The 20,625-nt window shown below is 38.1% G+C and overlaps 3 protein-coding genes across 9 annotated transcripts in view; all 3 read right to left on the minus strand.

The window, feature by feature from the left end:
* Window positions 1-206: 206 nt before the first annotated feature.
* On the minus strand, window positions 207-1,754 carry LOC139547235 (homeobox protein Hox-A1-like). The gene is made up of 2 exons (XM_071356308.1): window positions 1,086-1,754; window positions 207-976 (listed from the first exon to the last, which is right to left on the minus strand). Exons 1-2 carry the CDS (start codon window positions 1,648-1,650, stop codon window positions 636-638), a joined length of 906 nt encoding a protein of 301 aa, XP_071212409.1. The 5' UTR covers window positions 1,651-1,754; the 3' UTR covers window positions 207-635.
* Window positions 1,755-4,791: 3,037 nt separating this feature from the next.
* LOC139546842 (homeobox protein Hox-D3a) overlaps window positions 4,792-20,625 on the minus strand; it is a 40,613-nt gene continuing 24,779 nt past the window's right edge. For 3 of the 7 annotated variants that reach the window (XM_071355701.1, XM_071355694.1, XM_071355698.1), the window contains exons 2-4: window positions 9,409-9,471; window positions 6,614-7,157; window positions 4,792-6,305 (exon numbers count right to left, since the gene is read on the minus strand). In XM_071355701.1, coding sequence (XP_071211802.1) covers window positions 5,566-6,305; window positions 6,614-7,067 — 1,194 coding nt within the window. In that variant the 5' untranslated portion in view covers window positions 7,068-7,157; window positions 9,409-9,471 and the 3' untranslated portion in view covers window positions 4,792-5,565. The other 4 variants (XM_071355696.1, XM_071355699.1, XM_071355700.1 and 1 more) reach the window with 4 other exon arrangements.
* hoxd4a (homeobox D4a) lies at window positions 14,856-19,650 on the minus strand. The gene is made up of 2 exons (XM_071355705.1): window positions 18,088-19,650; window positions 14,856-17,657 (listed from the first exon to the last, which is right to left on the minus strand). The coding sequence occupies exons 1-2, from the start codon at window positions 18,554-18,556 to the stop codon at window positions 17,356-17,358; spliced, it is 771 nt and encodes a 256-aa protein (XP_071211806.1). The 5' UTR covers window positions 18,557-19,650; the 3' UTR covers window positions 14,856-17,355.

Consider the following 20,625-nt stretch of genomic DNA (forward strand, 5'->3'; position numbering starts at 1 on the left):
TCAATGATGCTATTATACTCAACAATCGTATATTTAAACCTGAGCGTTAGTGCATTCTTCAGCAGACTGAAGAAATATCCTGAGCACAACCTTACACCATGACTTTTAAATAGAAAATATTTGGTTAATTCAGGGTAACATAGACATACAGTACATGGGTAGTTAGAAAAAAGACTGTATAGCTCATGATAGAAGTCGGAGAGTAGTTTGAGAATGACGTAAACTTAATTGACATTTTATTAACAATTGCATCACTTCTAACACTTCGGGGCTTCCCCCTGCAAACTTCTGATTCACACTTGATTTTATAAACCTAATCTTTATATAATAAGGCATTTGGTTTAATATTTGGTTAATTCAGTGTAACGCTTCGATCAGTCATCAATAAGTAAGGCAATTATAGGTCAAGACACAAACAGTGGCCCTTGATTGAAACTTCACAAACAATTTCATTCACAACATTTTGGAACTTTCCCTCCGTCGGATAACTGAACAAAATGCTCAGTGTTTATTCTTAATGTCATAAAATACATTAGTGCAATTAGTGAGTGTATCGTATTTACAACAGATAAGAAAAGCCTAAGGTGACAACAGAAATCTGAGTCAACCACAATGATGTGCTCAACCCCATCCAGTTATCCGCTGTGGGAGAGCGTGATGGGGGAGCAGGGAGGGGATGAAACTGGAGAGTTGAGTTCTGATGATGGGGACGAGTCCGAGTTCTTCGATATGGGAGGCACGCACATCCCAGTAAGGCCTTCTTTCTCTCTCTTCTTTTGTTTCATTCTTCTGTTTTGAAACCATATTTTCACCTGGGTTTCATTCAGGTGCAAACTATGGGCTATCTCAACCCTTCTTGACCTGGTGAGATACTTGTTGAAATGAAATTCTTTTTCTAATTCTGTTAACTGCTTGGTTGTGAAATTTGTTCTTGGAATTGATCCGGCGTTCGATAATCCATATTCAATAGCTTTACCTGTAAAATAGTCAAATAACAATGTCAGGTTGAGTCTTTATAGTCAGTTAAAGTTAATCAATTATATGTTTTATTTTTAATTTTCAATTATAGAGTAGCATTTACTTACTGATTTTGGGGTTGCTTCTTTTGATTTTCATCCAGTCAAATGTATTTGCCAAAACTTGCGGCTCCTCTTGCCTAGGACCAGTTCTTGGACAATTCTCATGGGATGGTGATGCATTCTGATGACTGGCATTGACGAATCCTCGCGATATCTTTATGCTCTGCCACTGCTGGTTTGTTTCTCTAATATCGTGGTAGTAGGTCTCTGTGGGATGGCTGGGGAAAGGACCGTTTCCTGAATATGCCGGGTTCACGCACTGGGTATGCACCCTGTTCTGTTCCACGTCGTTGTAGCATCCATACGCCAAATTATAAGCAAGTCCCTGATCCACGTAATTGCCATCAGATACAGATGCGTCGCTATCGCGTGGCACCTTAAACACACCTTGATGATGCACTCCTCCTGATATCGACCGACTGCTGCTCTGGTGGTCCAGCATACCTGACGAAAGTCTCCCAACTATCTCCCCGTGGTACTGAAGTGTCCCTGGTTTGTGTTCGTCGTGACAGAATTTCACAGGCAATGGCATCATGTCGCCTTCCGAGTAGAAGTCTAAATACGAGCTCATGTTGTCCCTTGGAAATCGGCGTTGTAAATCCACCAGAGGTTAATGATTTCCAGCGCCCCTTGTCCTCATTAGTTGGCCTACTGTACTTCCTGGCCCAACATGTAAATATGACCCACTACTGAGCAGGCGTGGTCTGGGCCCCTTTTATCCAATCAGGGCCACAAAGTGGAGTACCCAAGTGAGCTGCACTTAACTTCGTTCCCTACGGACCGGCAAGGATGTGCATGGACTATAACTCCCAAGTACTTTCCATATAAATGACGGATACACTGTGTGTGTCATAACAAGAATCATTGTTTGTGTTATAATGTGTATATAAGCTCATGTTTAAAGTTATTGTGAAGTAAACAGGAATGGGTTGGTTTTAGACATCCAACGTTTTGTTATTGTAATCATTATTACCCGTTTTATGTGTGGAAATGTAATAGACGCGCTGGCATGCCTCTACCACCACTACTACTATTAGGCCTACTACCATAACAATAACAAAAAACTACTCCTACTAGGGCCTATACTACTAGTAACGATAATCAATAATGACAATATCATATTTATTTATAGGCCCATATGATACGTTAACAGGGAGGCAGTAAAATGTATATCTATTATAATTTATTTATTCATAAAAGTTATACGGAACAAGTTAACGTTGGCAGTATTTCTGTGTCAAAACAAACTGTTTGACACATTATCATGTTCACAATACATTTTTTATTGTTTAAATACATGCCAAATTCCACATACAGTTTTTCAGAAGTAGGCCTAGTGACCACAAAGCATGCACAGGCCTGACCACAAAGCATGCACAGGCCTGCACCGCAAATGCCGACAAGTGACTGAAATGATGAGGGTCCACGGATATATGACTAGCCATGCACAAAACCCCCCTTTTGATAGAAGGATACTTAGCTATGTATGTTCAAGTGATAATGTGCCGCCCAGATACACACTATGCTGACAGCCAAGTACTCGAATGCCTCCTGAATAGTACAGTTTCTGTCACCAATATCAGATAGGGCTACCAAATACAATTTCGAGATATATGAGAATAGTCTAAAATAACATTGTGGGACTTCTGTACAATAACTAATTGTAACTTATTTGAACCATATGGAGACAGGCCTATGTTTACAACCATGTGAGAGGGGGACTGGCGGAACTACAGAGAAAGTTGCTCTTGGTTGATGCTGTAGCGTGACCTATGATAGGCTACACCTGCACACTCTACTGCACACTCCACTGTAACAAAAAATGTATTTCCCTCTTAATTTCCTTTGTATTAGCTATAAGCTCCATAATAATCTTCCAATAATTAACTGAAGAGTATGCTTGAATGTCAAACATATTGTTGACTAAATAAAATATATGGGCAAACCATCCCAGGGCCATTACCCATCATTAACCGATTAACGTTATGGCGCACGTGGGCAATCTGTTTCACCTTTATGGTGTGTCCATGTCATATATAAAACGAAAATATCACTGAAGGAATCATAGGTGCCAAGTACCCTTTATGGAAGGATCAAACGTACATTTAATCTTAATTCACTCGTTGAATCCTCATTTGAATTTGCTTCCTTCTTTGGAGAGAGATTTATTTTTGGCTTTACCCCATTATAATAGCTCCAGCGTTGGTTGGGTGCTGTGCGCAAAGTCCATTATATCAAGGTATCAACGTCATCGTTATCTGGATGGAGAAAATGTATGAGGAAAGATGAAAGGACAAGCTCACCGAGGGTTAAAATGGCCGCCATCCACCGTGTCGAACAAGATGGTACTTCAGTGCCTCTGATGTAGGGCATACAATCAATGTAATTAAAAGGCTGAGATTCTATTTTACCATATTAGAAAAATGCAAATTATTAATCATGTGCTATAAACAGCTTTCGCGAATTACTTTGGTTTAATTTAATTCAGACGTTGAATCAGTCTATAATGCTTTTCTTATCTGAGGAATTGAATGCATTGAACACATTTCCAGACCCACTTACTTTCTCTCGACGCCTCTAATGATACCTTCCGTGGCTCAGATTCGTTGTCTAAGCGCTCCCTCGTCCCTCTCATTCCGTGATATTTATTAAGCCAGGGCTGTGTGCTCTTTGTACATCTACCAAACGGCCTCTCAGTTAGAAATGTGTTCCTAGAATTTGGAATGCAAATGCTTTGTTCACAAGGAGGTGGAATCAGTGTGGAGTCTGAAAGCGACGAGTTTTTGATTAATGAGCTTTGAAATGTTCTCTCCAGTAGGAAGAAAGGATGCGGGGCACTCTGCTATAGATGCCTAGCTCAACATAGCCTATCGCTGCTGCGTCCTTCCTTTGTCACTCACTAACGTTGAACAGACTACTGTAGAATATTAGGCCTATACTGTGGCCTATGTATTTTTCCGATTTACCAATATTTTGTTACGTAAATATTTTCTTAGTGCTTTTCAAACGTAAAAGAACAGCCCAAGTGCTTTCTGTTGTTATACGCCTATACAGTATGTGGACTTGTTTAGCCTACAGTTTCAAATAATGACATATTGATAAAGGAAAATCCTCATATAAATGTAGAACGTGTGGTCTGCTTCACGATAGACTGTGGTAATAAATCTGCAACTTTGAGATGAAATATACTTTTCGGAAACAAAAAATAATTAGAAAAAGCAAATGAATTAGCCCTCTCTGTCAAAAATGGAGCTTACATTGTCAAGAATATAGTCTTCCTGCGCAATTTGACTTCAGGCCTAACAGGAGTGTCTGTGAGTCATGGAAAATGTGCATTTCTTCAGCATCAAGCAGACATACACGGTATCTGGTTACTCTTTCGATTCAATTTCACTCTCCCCACATATGAAAAACTGATTTGATTTAAACGACGAGACATGCCATTTCTTTGTTAAGACTATAAGCCTCTATTTACTATGTCATTATACTTCAAAATGGTTGCAATTTCATGTTTCTATGTGTGTTATGTGTATCAATAACGGTGCTTTTAATCCATTGTATAAATTTAAGCACTTTATTTACAAAATGTTAAACACAATAAAATATAACATTTTCATATCATTAGCGTTTCATAAATGTATGCATGGACAGTCCAACTGATGAAATAACTATGACGTGATATGAAAATTGGCAATGACGACAAATGACATGCTGGTGTGTTACATTTTTATAATATTCGGTATTTCAAAAGGCTACATATAACTTTGTTTTTCATAGAGGCATTGACACAAGATAAATCATGAAAAATGCCCCAATATTCCAAGATTTACACTTAGGGGTTTCTACTACAACAACATAAAACCACCAGCCATTGAAACCATATCTTAAAACTAGCATTCACCAAAAACCTGTGTACCTATTGAAGGGCTATGATGTCAAAGTCTGTCGAACTATGTTGCATAAATTCTAGATGTCCATATAAATAGGCATATATGTAAATTATAAATAATGTGTGATACAAAAATCGTTAAATAATACATATAGGAAAGGAGATAAATGCAATACAATCTTGGAAAAATAAATAAGACGCTTCAAATTTAGAAAATTTGAAATTAACAAACAGACACCTTAGAGTTTTTTTTTCTATAAAATCCATCCCTATAAAGATGGGTGACTACTGTCAGATCTACAGGACTTACCTTCAAGTAATGTTATGACATTTTCAGTCCCCATACTGCGCATTGCACTTCAGAAAACGAACAACTGACAAACAAACGGTCTCCCCTACGCATCCTCAACAGTCAAGAAAAATGTACCACAGCTATTCTTAGAAAATAATTACACAATAGCATTAATAGTAATATCAATAATAATACTGGGTAATACATATGACTCACTTGTAGTGTAATCATATAAATTACTTTAGACTAGTGAGGTAATAAAAGAGCGTAACATAATTTGGGCACACAGATGGAATCCTCACAAATTACAAATGCGTTAGTTTAGGCGCTTCCTGAATCCTTCCCTGAGACGCATGGTGAGAGGTGAGGTCTGTGTATGTGGGATGGGGGTCACAGGGTCCATGGTGGTGGTTGCCTGGAATCTGAGCGGCACAGCTGTAGTCCACGCTGGCGGATGAGGGATGAGGGAGATGGCCGAGGTTGAACATGGGGCCCGAGGCTGGCATGGAATCAACGAAATTTCCCCCAACGTACACCGGACTGCCTTGCAAATTAGCGTTGGCAAAGCCACCATTGCCTTGCATGCTGTGGTGTTCGTATTCGGACCCCGGATACCTTTTTTGTTGCGGTATGCAACCACCTAATGGTGCCGTGTACGCAGCCAAGCCGTACATGTTTTGCTGGGGTTTGGCGAATGACGGGGGCGAGGGAGCATCATAGCTGAGGCTGTTTACATTTACAGAATATCCAATGTGATTTGGGCCACTTAATGGAGGGCTTCTGTCCGGGGAGTGTCCGATGGGAGAGTGCATTATCCCCTTAGCCTTCTGATCCTTTTTGTATTTCATCCTTCTGTTTTGAAACCAGATCTTTATTTGGCGCTCAGTGAGATTCAATAAATTAGCCATCTCCACTCTTCGGGGACGACACAGGTACCGGTTGAAATGGAACTCCTTCTCAAGTTCTACAAGTTGTGCACTGGTGTAGGCAGTTCGGACCCGTTTGGAGGCTGGACCAGGTGGACTTTTTTCATCGCAGGACTCACCTGAAAATACATAGTAAACACCATAAGTCTCTATGTATTATGAATGATTTCACATTGGCCTACGCAGTTGCCTAAAATGACCCATGCGCACAGTAGAATAATCGCCCTTTTACGCACGCATTACGCACCACCATGTCCAGACGAATCATGCTGAAACACACACACACACACACACACACACACACACACACACACACACACACACACACACACACACACACACACACACACACACACACACACACACACACACACACACACACACACACACACACACACACACACACACACACACACACACACTGTACCTTCTGCAGTTGTACAATTGTTGCTGCTGTTGCTTTTCTGTTTTGCGTTCGATCGCGTCTCCTTCATCCATGGGAATATTTGTTTGTTAATGACTGGGGTGGCAGTATTTGAAGCATTGTTTGGGGGAGATTTCTTCTTCTGAGATGAAGTGTTGCTGGAGTTAGGGGATGATGCCGACAATGGAGGTGCCTGCGGCTGTTCACCAATACTCGACTGTTGGGTGTTTCCTTGGCTGCTACTTGGTCGCATGCAGTTTCCATTCATGTCATTGTCTTTATGAGTTGGTGGCCGTACAGTTGTGGTTTGTATTGGACAAACTGGACCCTGATAATCACTCTCAATGTTAGAAGTGGGGTAGGGCTGGTGAGATGGGCCATACATATATGAGTCGGATTTGGGGTAAGAGTAGCTTCCAAAAAGTCCAGAATTGTCGTAGTATGTAGCTTTCTGCATTGTGAAGATTCAAACCAAGGCCCTATCCAATGGCATGGGTGTTCTTGTATCACGTGATTGGAGTTTCCCACCGCCTATGTATTCCTTGACCTACGAAGAGAAGAGTTGTTAGGCTCATAATGCAGGCAATATGAATTGAACGTGTACTAAATCACGATTGAGCATACACTGTACTCTGGATTGAAAAATAACCTTCCATCAATAAACCGAACATTTAGTCATTTTCTTAAGATTCCTGAAGTCTGGTGTTGTTTTCAGTATAAGTCCAGGCCATATTACAAACAAATACAATCATATTTTATCACGTGATCTATTATGGAAAAAACACCAAAAAAATGCTGTTTTGTAATAGTTATAACTTCACTTTCAAAACTATGCCTTCTTTAACTATCAAATCATCAATAGGCCTTCTTAACCTCTCCCTTTTGAACTATTTGGCATGTTTGGCACAAAAGAGTTAACGTTTAACTTTTGTCAAAAGATCAAAAGATCTTCTTGAATTACTTAAGAAAATAAGCTGAATCAGCATTTGGTTACTCACACAATATTCCTTTCAGTAGCCTACCTAATCACAAACCACCATCAGCTCTTACGCTCTTGCCTTTTTAACACACCAACATGTAATACGACTTCTCTCGATTTATTTGGAAATCTGATTTATAGACGAAATCTCGTTTTGTTTATTTGTTGTTAACTTAAGTCCAACATCTCGCGCTCCTGTACGTTTTTTTATATTTTGAATGCTACATTCATAACCTTATTCAAAAAGCAATTATTAAACCATGAAATTATTTTTTTTAAATATTATCACAATGCACGTGTGCTAAGGGGGGTTATGATGCTAAAAGAAGTGCAATCCCCTCTCCCTGTTTCTCACCAAAAATATTGGGGTGGTCGGAATGGGTGGGATCCCTATATGCTAATTATGTGTGTATAAAACAAATGCATCGGTGTCAAAACGTTGCTCTTGAATTCTGGCACCCTCATGTAGCCTGTAATCAGTAAGCCTATATTTAGACTGTAGCTAGCAATCTCCCAGAGCCTAAACTACATATAAAAACGATATTGTTTTCACCCAACATATCTCACTACTTTTGGAAACGATTTCACATTCAATTCTTGACATAAGTAACACACTGAATGACCAAGGCATGCATGGAGACAAACTAATAGCCTACAGTAGTTGAATCAGTCTTCCCTGAATGTCCGCGCGTGCATATCAATGCACCTGTCATTGTGGACCGCAGCGAAATTTATGACTGCAAATGTTATGGTCGTAAACGCCTTAGAGAGGAATGAAAAGAAAATCACTCCTCAAGACTTGCCACCCTCAGAAGTGTAAAACTAAGCGTAGGAGGAAGGCAAGCTAAAAAATGCCATACTCTGCAAGTTCTGCAGCAATAATAGAGAGGCCGTTTATATAAATCGAGCCTCAACAATCATTCTACATTGCCGCTACTACGCTCTCGCAAACGCACGTTTGAAACCGCAGAAAATGGAATCATTTTGTTTATAAAGAGGACCATCGTAACTGACGCAAAAGTGGACATATTCCTGTTTGAAATTCGTATTGAGGTGATGGGATGACTGGTGAATTCTGTTTTGATTTTAAATGTTACTTCTGAATGTCCCACTGGGCAAAAATTGGTTGAATCAACGTTGTTTCCACGCCATTTCAACAGCAAAATGATATGTGATGACGTTGACTCAACGTGGAAAACTTATTTGAATTGCAAAAAGCATACGGTAATTTCGTATTTTTCCAAAACCCCTACTTTTCACCTAGATCCTATGACATTGAGAAATGTTTTTGTTGATTTCACATTGAATTTACGTTAGTTGACAACTCAACCAAATGTAAATCCAAACTAAACGTTGAAATGACATCTGTGCCCAGTGGGGTATGTATATTTTATAACCAACTAGTGTGTGGATATGTTCCCTATGCTCTGTTTAAACAAAGAAATTATCAACTTCTCAGCCAGAAATTATGTTCTGTTGCAACTTGCATCTGACCTTACTCTGCATTCTTGCATGTCAAGATGATGAACATTCTTCAATGTTTAAAGGATAAAGTGCATGTTTTAAACGAGCCTCTGGTAGACTTGGCTATATTGGCCTACAAGGGAAACTGAACATGCTAATCCGGAGCATTGAATTAAACAGTGGATTTTATCATCTAGATCATCTGTTTATCTTTACATTTGACTTAACTTTACCTATTGAACACTGTTTTTTGAGAATAAAAAAATGATATAGGCCTATGCATGACACGTACAGGCTTGTTTTCTATATTTGATGTGAATATGTAACGGAAGTTCATTAAATAAATGCTGCTCACCGTATTTTATGCAGATGTGTGTCGTATTTTTCTTCACGTGCTCATCATTACATCCACCTCGACCTGAAAGCGAAAACAATACATGGAGTTTCACAAAACTGTTTGAGCACCACCATTTCCTCATTTTATTGGAAGGACATTGGATTACTGTAGTGTAATCATTTCATATAACAAATTGCACCATTTCTATTGCTTAGATGTTCTGTTGAAATGCCATTGTAGGCCTACTGGTTAAATTTTTTTACAGTGAGAAGTTGATACAGCACCATAATTAACTTCTATGAACAAGTATCTATTCTAATCATTATAAGAGCATACACGAGAAGAAATGGGACAATTCAGCAACCACAAATTCCAACACATTATTCTTTATTTTTAAGGCATTTTAAACCGAAAATGTAGTTCAGTGATGGAGAAGAAAATCTTACAATGAAGATTCTAAACAAAGAAAGAGCTGGCCAAAATATTTAGCAGTCATAAGCCTTTTGGCTGACCTTTGGCTTGTTCAGCAATAACTCATAGATTAATGAACAACGAGCGGAAGGCGTTCAAGAAAGTCACAATGAAATCCTAACCACAGTACTTTTCACCCGTTTTTTTAAAAGCTGAAACACTGCCTGACGATGGGACACATGGCCACATTTGAGGAGATAAACATCAGAAATAAGAAACTAGTCTGTAGGCTACTTGATGTAAGTTTTAACTATGCTTTACTTAGCTATCTGTAGACTAACAGAACATGATTGAGAATAGCACATGTTATCATTGACATATAGCCTAGCGTGTTTTAGAAATGTGCAGAACTCCGAAATTATGTTGATGTCGAAGTCGATATGTTTTGAGTGGATTTGAACGTGTATTGTTACCACATGTTGTTACTACTCTGGCCAGACATGAACGTCTTTTCAGACAACAATGTTTCTCGCCTACGCATTGCTACGGTAAGTTTGGTATATACAATGTCTGCTTGTACTTCATCGTTTTCTTTGTGTCCATTGTGCGCTTTGGATATAAAGTTGACTTTAAAGATGGTTTATTTTGAACGTTTACTTTAGTAATCAAAAATAACCAATAATATCCCTTTTGTTCATCCCTGGGCTGGGAAGCAAGAGATGATATAATTAACTAATTGTTCATACTTAAACATGTGTATAAAGCTAAGGCCTATAGCTTTTATGAGCTTGTTAATTTGGCTAAATTTAAGACGAATTTGAGGATAAATCCTCCGAATTATTGGATGTGTTGTTTTTGTTATTGTAATTTGATTCTTATCGCTAGTTTGGCAGCTCTTTATAGCTTCCAGGCATGTTTCCATTAAAATGTGTTGTCACTAGACGCACATTCTAAACTAAGCATACTTTACAAATATTTACTTGGAATACATTTGTTTAAATTCAGTATTTGTCAGCCAGTCATATTTCGTTATCAAAGCGCAGTAGTAGTCAGACAATAGTGAATTACAATCATTCATAATGACTTGAACATATATTAAAGTCAATAACATAAAAGGACAAATCAACCTGAGCACTATTCGAACAATAGCCTATTGTTTAGACCTGTTCTTAATTAATATTTGATTCTCAAAGGTCTATAAAAAAAACATTTGATATTTAGAATTATCAATAACTTCACGAAGGAATCATGTAGCCTAAGTAAAAATGAGTGCAGAACGTCAACTGAAAGTGTTTCCTATAGCCTATGTTATTTAAATGAAAAATACGTCTATATCTATTTATATATTTCTTATTTACAAATGGAGAAATCCTGAAAGTAGTTCTCAAACACAAATTAAAACAATTGAATCCATTCAAAATATTATAACATTTGTAGGTTAACAAAGCCATATAGCTGAATCCACATAAATCATGTCTAACATCACTGTGACGATAAGACAACAAATTAATGTGATTTACGATCTAACAACCTAGGAGTCAGAATGAAAAGTTCCTCTGCTTCTTTTTCCTTTTCTTTTGGTCAGTTTTCATCAAACTGCAAAATCAGCTGAAAACCAATTGTCAAAATACGTCTGTCCAAACTAACCTTTCAAAGTGGTTGCTCAAAATTGTGAACCTGTCTTAAAATCGTATCTAAGGTCCATAAGACTTAAGCTATAAGCGTAGTTACCGAAAAGAGCGACATTACTAAAGATCAACTCCTTTGAATGGAATAAATCATATTTATTCTCTAGCATTATGTAAAGCTATGGTTAAAGGTTTATTTTGCCATACAATTGCTTACCTGTGAATCAATTTATCATATACTCGTTTCTTAGTCTCAATTCCTTTCCCTGCAGTCTCTAGAATATATCCTTCACCCTTTGTCTGTAGACAATACTGTCCTAAACCTGATCTTGCGGTTTTTCAGACATTTCCATATACCAATGCAGACAGTATTCCCGATAGAATGGAAAGACTCACGCTCAACTACCAATAAAAAACGATGAAGGGATCCTTATTCCACCAAAAAAAATCTGGCAATCATCTCCCATTGAAAAATACAGGTTTTCAGACACAGTCACCGAAATGAAGCTATCATTAAGATTTTTGGTGTTTCAGGAAACCTTTATGATGACAAATAAAGGCACTGCCTTAAAATACAAGCATATTTGTTCACGTGATCGGGATGTTCTGATTGAGGCTGCTTCTGCAAGCAAGCCTTAACTCCCAAATCCTTTTTTTAAATGATGGCGTTTACATTTCTTTATCTGACCTGTGTCCATAGTGAAAATGCTCAACTTGCGATATGATTTCATTCTGGTGATGATTTTGTCTTCTTCTTTCCATTGTAGAAATATAATTAGATGTATTATTTGGTCAGGTTACATGCATACTATGCCAATTTAATGACACGGGTGGCTATTTAGTCATCTTTAAGAGATAATACATACATACAAAGTGCATTTCATGTTTACCTGATTATATAGCCCTTATACGGTATTTTGGTAATATTTGATTTCTCATAAAACTGCTGTTGAAAGAGAAATGAATTACTAAAAATACAACCTTTGATTAGAACCCTAATGTAGTTTTGAGAATTCTGTATAAATGTAGGGTTCTGAACATAATTTCTGATACAGGATTGTACATTTGGACGTGTACTTAGATGCATTATTGGTACTTGAAACTGCTATCATATTGTTATCACAATTGTTTAAAAATAAAACGTATTTTTACATCAACAATATGAGATGTGAGATGTGCATTTTAGAATGTTATAAAATCTATTGACCAATAGTAATGCATGAGAAAAGGCCTGTGGAATTGTATAAAAATAAACCAATTTGGAAACCCTTTTGTCTTCTGTGTGTCTGCTGTGCTATTTCTCATGGTGTTCGGCCGTACGGTAGCCTGCTATTGAGCCTGAACACATGCAAGGAAAGTCGTATTTTCTGTTTCAGTCACTGTTTTCGATGTAAATAACAAAACGCCTTCAAATGACAATTCGTGAGCTCAAAAATCAACTGGAAGATGGAGATTTAAAGCCATAAAAGACAGCGGGGAAGCTGGCCGAGAGGTAGGCCTATCTTGTACTGAGGAAAGGATGCAGGACTACTGGCGTCGCAGCATATGTTCATGGGGTAATAAAAGTGAAAGATTTACAGTGTTCGCCCGGCCCCCCAACAGCCTCGCACCCTTTCAGGAATTACAGAGAATGATTTACAACGAGGCAGATAACTGTCAACCTGCTCAAACAATACTTTTACTACTCTCAGAAATACATTTCGAATTATGCCCCATCAACAATATAAACAATGTTAGCAAAGGGGAGTCATCAGAGTTCATTCCAAAGAGATATATTCTTACAACGTTTCCGATTTTTTGTTTTTACATTATGCAGGTAGCTGGCGTGTTATCCAAAGAATAGTCTAATATAAGCTTTTGTATTATGACATATTGCACTTGTACCACTTTGAAATGTTTTTCATCTTAACACTCTGTTTACATTTTGTAACAGGCAATTTGGTGTAAACCAATAACTGAGTTGCTCTCTTTGGTGATATTATAAATCACAGAGGCCCTAAAATACAGCCCTCAAGAACGAACTAGAACTGCCCAACAGTGCTGCATTCATTCTGCCCACACATTCATAATCACAACCATTTCACACAGTAAAGGTGGCTGAAAATATTTATATTTTGTACTTACTTGCTAAGAAACATAACACGGATCTTAGTTGTAAAATATTACCACTTTATAATATCGACATTGTCCTCTTGGTCTATTTTTTCATAAAAACCACAGCACTGAAGAACCCATAACAAGTTCAGCCTGTCTAAGGCGCACTCATCAAAGGGCGCTATTTATCAAATATCTGACAGATATGGTCATTTACCATCTTACTCAAAAAAATAATTTAAAATATTTACCTACCAAGCTTCCATTGGTTGAGATGCTGTGCTAAAGTGCTGGCTACAGTTGCGTTGGGTATCGGAGCGTTTGGATATTATTTTCTTGGGATCTCTTCAGTTTTCAAGTCTGATAGAGTCCTCGCGATTAATGACGACGCCGTGTTTCTAGGGGACGTGCTGCATTAATTATTTAGACAATCACGTGGTCAGAAATAGAGAGAGGAGCGGTATAGACTCCGAATTATATCTTTGAATGCAGACAGCACAGTTTAATATATCTTAAAGGGCTGTCTCGCTTGGCGAAGACAGTTTCTGCGAACAGCAGGAAATCAAATATGGCCGTTTGAAAGCCATTGTGAGCGCGGCAATGGTGTATAGCATATTCGGTGCAGTGTCATTGAAAATGGCACTGCTTATGGCTCTCATTTATTGTGTTCAGACATGTAGGTCAATGCACACTGCACATTGTCGGGCAAGTACTGAAATATGATTGCTTTTCTCAAACTCTGTGTTACATAAAATACATTTTATGATTATTCCCATGGTCATTTCAGTGAACAAGAGAGACAATTTACATGTTTACATGCCTCATAGGTCCACTGTGGAAAAGAAACATGAAAATATAATATTCAGCAATCCATTGGGATAGTCTTGAAAACACACGTACAACAACATGGGTTGCATGTAGAACTGTTGTTTAGCCTATGGTTAGGCTACATAAGGATTTTTTTGGTCAGAGTGAAGTTGGTGCAGTTTTCTTTCTTTTGCAATGACATCATCATGCTTGTACACTGAAATATATGTGGTGGCAAACTGAAGATGAATAAGTGTAAGTGACACAAGGCTTCCCCAGCTAAACTTATAAGGGAGTGCGCGAAAATGTGAGGACACATGCACACCCGTGCACGCACGCACGCACGCACACACGCACACACACACACACACATAGAAACACACACACACACACACACACACACACACACACACACACACACACACACACACACACACACACACACACACACACACACACACACACACACACACACACACACACACACACAAAGATAAACAGATAAGCACTCAAACAGATAAGCACTCAAATGAAACAAGTTTTAATCCAAGCATGAACATTTTATTTGATCACAAATATAATCCCACTGATCCTACATTCATAAAACCTATGGCACTAACATTGATGTGGGTTAGGGGGCATCATTTTTTCAAACAAGCACAATTAAGTAAAACGTTGTCTGCGAGATGTGTGGTCGAACCCAACCCATAGGCTAAATCCTAATTTGAGGTATCGACTCGTAACCTTTGAGTAAATCATGGGTTGATGTCAATGAGAGACATGCATGAAGTTTGAGTTATGTGGGTGTATCGCAAGTAAGGCCCTATTCCAGGTTCTTGTATGCTTTGCTATGGAACCCAAATGTTACAGAATGCCTCATTTTACACATTATGGAAATATTTTGGGGGTATCTGATATTTCACGATCACGAAAGCCACACAAGACCTAAACTGGGAAAGACAGCTGTGTGTGTTTTTGTGTGTGTGTGTGTGTGTGTGTGTGTGTGTGTGTGTGTGTGTGTGTGTGTGTGTGTGTGTGTGTGTGTGTGTGTGTGTGTGTGTGTGTGTGTGTGTGTGTGTGTGTGTGTGTGTGTGTGTGTGTGTGTGTGTGCGTGTGTGCGCGCTTAACTATTTTATCTGCTCAATGGCCCAGCATGAACCTCTGAATACTTGATAAAGAAATCTATTGACAAACGTGAGTGCTCTGTGCCACCATAATGCATATCAAGTAACAATCTTTATTTTTCCATGAAAGTTTTGAATGAATGGGAATGTTTTGAATGGGAATGTACAGAATAAAAAGCAGGTACAAAAATAAAGTCTGACAGGATTGCATATTAACATGGTGAGGCATTAATATACAATCAGTACCGTTTGAGGTGCATCTGGCAGAATACATATAGGCTTTAAAAAGTTAGCCTACATGTTTAACCGAGTTACATAAGCGTCCAATATTCTATAGCAAACCAATACTAAGGTAGAATAGAAAAAGTATCTAAATGAAACTCAATGCGAATAGCGCCTGTAAGAGAAAAAAGGCTGTATAGGTCCGGCGGGTCAAGGGTTTAGAGGTCACTCCTCGCGGCTGAAATGTGTCTAAGGCGATAGAAACAGTGTCCTCTGGATGAACCTGCCTCTGGAGCTTTTTGTCGAACTTCAGTTGAAATAGCTTTTCAACTTCTCATCATGAAGACTCTTCAGAGGGAAGACATCTTCGCAATACAAGAGGTTATGATTATTTTTGTCACGAGGACGATGATTGGAGTAATACAGGAATATCTGTCTTGAAACATGACATGAATGCCTGTGTGACTTGGTTTGGTATAAATGAATGCCATAGTTAGATTTTAACGCCAGCTAAGCGCATGAATTAAACGATTTTACAATGCATAACAAAAGAGACAATTCTAATAATCCACAACAGTTTTGAACATATCTCATTAAATAAACGTTCGTTTCTCAAACATGTTCAGAACAGTTGTGGGTTTTAGGAAATGTACAAATATTTTATTAAATAAATAATCATAATGAAATTTAAACACTATATTACAAAATTAGTATAATAAAAATGAGGGAAACATATGACACGTATTTTTATTCCTCAACGTCCTTAACATTTAATATATCGTTTTAATAGTGTTCTGTTTGATATGGATCAAAATAAAAATAGCGAAGCATCTTAAAAAATATAAATTCGATGCAAAGAACAAGGGAACTCATGAAAGAGTTTCAGAATCCATATGTGAGACCCTCTTTAAATGTACACTGTTTACAAAGATGTCAAGAGAGATTTATAACCGAATAAGGGCACTGGGAAAGGTCTGCACACAGGAATGTCTTGTTTCTCAATAGAATTTAACGCCATTTTAAAAGCTTTATTGTATAAAAGTTCAGAAAACGTAAACAGAACAAATTCAACCAGTTAGCACCCATAAATACGAGTTCACTACTTTTTTTTAAGCTAGGCTATATAAAAGTAACAAATATTGTCACAAATGTATGGATCAACTGATGCTTTGTGTGCAATGGCCATTTTATTTTTTGCAATATATGAATCCAATATTGTTCTTTTTAAAAGCTTGATTTCATCACAAGACAATTTCCAATTAAAGTGTACAAAAGCTTCACATAATTGTACATTTTCCCCCCCTTTTAAATAAAGACATAAATGTTCAGGCAGTACTCTGACTTTTGAGGTGAGAAGAGAACCATAGCAAGCAAGAAGACTAGGCCTACCATATGAAAACCTCTTTCACAAGCTTTCGTCCGAAAGCGAAAGTTCTCGTTCATCTACTGCTACCTCTTTGAAGCATGTGAAGCATGTAATGACGCACTCGTATCTTCTGAGCACCTATCAGTTACAATGTTGGAAGTTGACTCAATTCAGCGAGCCAACACACATCGAGGGTCCTTCTGAATGTAACTGCCTATGACGAAAATGCCATGTTTGAGATCATGCAAAGTCAAATGGGAAATAGTTTTTATAGGCCTACAGTTCATGTAAGATTCAAAGTTTCCCATAATATTCATAAAGTTGTGATATCAGTCTGATTATCCTTCTGAATACTTTGTAAATGTTGGCTGGAAGCCGATGCAGATCTTCCCTTTGTGTTCGGTAGTTTATGGTCTTTTTTCCATTTCATTCTTCTGTTTTGAAACCAGATTTTGATCTGACGCTCGGAGAGAACGAGTGTATGGGCAATCTCTATGCGACGCCGCCTGGTCAGATATCTGTTAAAATGAAATTCCTTTTCCAGTTCCAAAACCTGCTGTCTTGTATAAGCTGTCCGAGACCGTTTCGGTTCAGGTCCTGTGTAGTCCGGGTTTACTGTGAGAAACAAAACACCAATGTGAGCCAATTAGGTCCCAGTTAACAAAAACAACAGCTCTCCCTTCACGGGACGCTCCAAACTTCTAGCTAAAAACAAAACAATGAAAAACTTGATCCACAAATGAAATTGGACGAAACTATGACCAAACTTTCATTCAATTTGTTCTATTTTCACCCTCTTCATCTGAAATATTGTCGACACACAATAAAATAAAACATAGTCATAAGGCAAGTGGACATTTCAAGAGCTCCGAGACGGCCACATAGACAGCGGCCTATTTCCTTAGCAATAAACATTTATGGCTGAAGTAATTGACGGCCCCTTCAAAGCAACTCATAAATATTTCACGCAATAATTTTCATGTGGCTAAATTCCTGGAGCTCAATTTGTCCCAACGAGACGTGGGGAGGAGAGAGTCAATCTTACCCGTAGTAACGTGGTGTTTCTTCATCCAGGGGTAAACTACTGTAGGCTGCTTGGCTTGTATCCCATGTTGGTTCTTTGTGTTTTGTTGCTGTCCACAAGTCCGGGGGCCAGTCACTTGGACCGGGGGACACGGCTCGGTCTGTGCAGTGAAAGGGATAGGGTTGCTGGCTCGCTCATGCACATGACCCCGCGGCTGCACTGTAGAACCCTGCACAGTGGTACAACTGAAGGGTTGCTCGGGGTAGTTTGACCGTGGATAGATTCCTGGATGCTGGAAACCTGGGTCCTGCGCTGGACCGTAGTAGTCAGTCCCCTGCTCAGGTATATAGCTATTTTGAGAATATTCCTCACAAGGAGGAAATTTTGGGTCCACATACTTAGAGTCCACCATAAACGAACTCATGGTCATTAATTTCTGAAGGTAGAAAATACAAATTTTTCTCGAGTTGTCTTTTTTTCCACCCTCCATAAAGCCCTCCTACTTGCTGTCAACTGAATAAAGTTAGGGAACCATGTGACCAGATTGACCAATGGAGGTAAAGCTAGTTCATTAACGGGTATACACTGCACACCTACAGCAGCAATTTTCACAAACTTAAAAAAAACACCGAAATTATTTTGAATAAAAACAAATATTTAACCAGTTCCAATGCAGGATTGGCAATGTACTCGCTATATTGAAAAATGAAATGTAAAATGTTATGTACCTAATGTCAACAGTTTAATATCAGTTGTGGTCATCCCTAACAGTCAATGGGAAATAATCTGAATGGATTAAATACAAAGTTTGGGTATAGATGGACATTTAGATGGTGTTGTGTAATAATATGGTTAATATGCTTATTGTTCTACAATACTAAATCAAACTAAGGCCAGTGAGTCTGACAGATAAACAAACAAAAGATACAAAACCTCCCCCTGGCACAAAAAGAGGGGACTAAAGCCTGGGGACAATTGATGGGGGACTGTCTTTGTCAAGAAGGGGTCATCCAAAAGTTACAAGAATCTCATCATTTCATCTACCCTATCCCTTTCAAAACTATTGAAAGAGCCTCGTGGCAACCAACCAATGCCAAACAGTCAATAATTCAATGATTGAAATGTTAAAACGTATGAAAACGTAAGAAAAAATGCATTACTTTGATGCCATGTTAAAATCTGTTTAGATTTCAGTCTCCTATAACTTTTGTTATGGCAAGTACAAGTAACAAGTTACTTTTTGTTCACTATCAAAACGAAAAGGACTGTTTGGCTGTAATGATAGGTGTACAGGCCAAAAAGTGACGCGTGTAAAAAGGCTTCTCCTGAGCATGACTAGGACGATGTCGTTATATCAACGTAAATCACCAAATGAAATGACAAGTGACACTGAAAGAGCATATAACTCAAACATTTACTTTCACAATTAGAACAGATTATACTCAATAGAATATATCAAATATCATTTTACCATTAGACACAATAGCTGGTACAATCCAGCAATCAAACGATGTGCACTCCATCATCCAATGTTATAAATTGTTATGATTAGAAATTCTATAAAAGTAGATAAGTAAATCGAAGTTTTTGCATCGACCATATACTCCCCTAGAATCGAATCTGTGACTGTTGTTTTATCACACAAATTCGGTTCTACAGGGTATATATAGACGACGGAATACAGGAGTCCCATCATTTCTCTCAATTCAAGAGTCCAGCCTTTAGATTCCGTTCTCAAAAAGACAAATAAAAAACCTATTCATACTCAATACACTCTTATACCGTCGACAATTGTAAACAATGGATGTGTATCAAAATATGTTTCGATAACTTCCATCAAATCATAGCCCCTGATTAATCAGATATGGGTAAGTCCTAAGTAGTTCATCAGTAAAATGAGCAATTCTGTTCCAGCTTCGAAATGCATAAAAAAATGTAAACCGGTTAGGCCTATTGGTTAGAGGTATAGGCAAACAACATAGGTTATTCACTATTAATTGGTATAGACTACCGATTCTCACTTTGGAGGGATTCCATTTTAAAAAACGAGTTAACCAGCCTACGCTCTACCCACTGTCCAGGGCTTGAATATCGAGTGGACCCATAAGAAAAAAGGCTAAAGGCCACGATGTCAAACTAAATGATTTGCAAACGTATCAAAAAGTTCAATTATTTTTACTTTAGCGACAGCTCAAAAAGTACAAAAGCTCACGATTCCCAAACGACCCTTCAGTTGACTACCTCCGTTGGTCTAAAGTCTAGGGAATATGCCACTGTGGAAATGTCCTATAATAACATACCTTTTTGAATGATATACATTATTTAAATAAAATAAAGTTGTTCGTTTTAAAACACTCAATTGGCCAAGTGCTTTCTAAATTTGACTGAGTATTCACACAGGCCTTATAGTAAGATGCCCGAAGATGTGTCCTTAAATTATTCTCTCAAAATTATAGGCCAGGCCGACTTCATGTTTTGTTACTGGACAGTTTTAGTAGTCTAATTTCGGTAGTCTAATTCTAGTAGTTTAAGAACGAAGGTTATAGGCCGAACGTTTCA

The sequence above is a fragment of the Salvelinus alpinus genome, chromosome 20 (assembly GCF_045679555.1).
Source record: "Salvelinus alpinus chromosome 20, SLU_Salpinus.1, whole genome shotgun sequence".
Classification (NCBI taxonomy): Eukaryota; Metazoa; Chordata; class Actinopteri; order Salmoniformes; family Salmonidae; genus Salvelinus; species Salvelinus alpinus.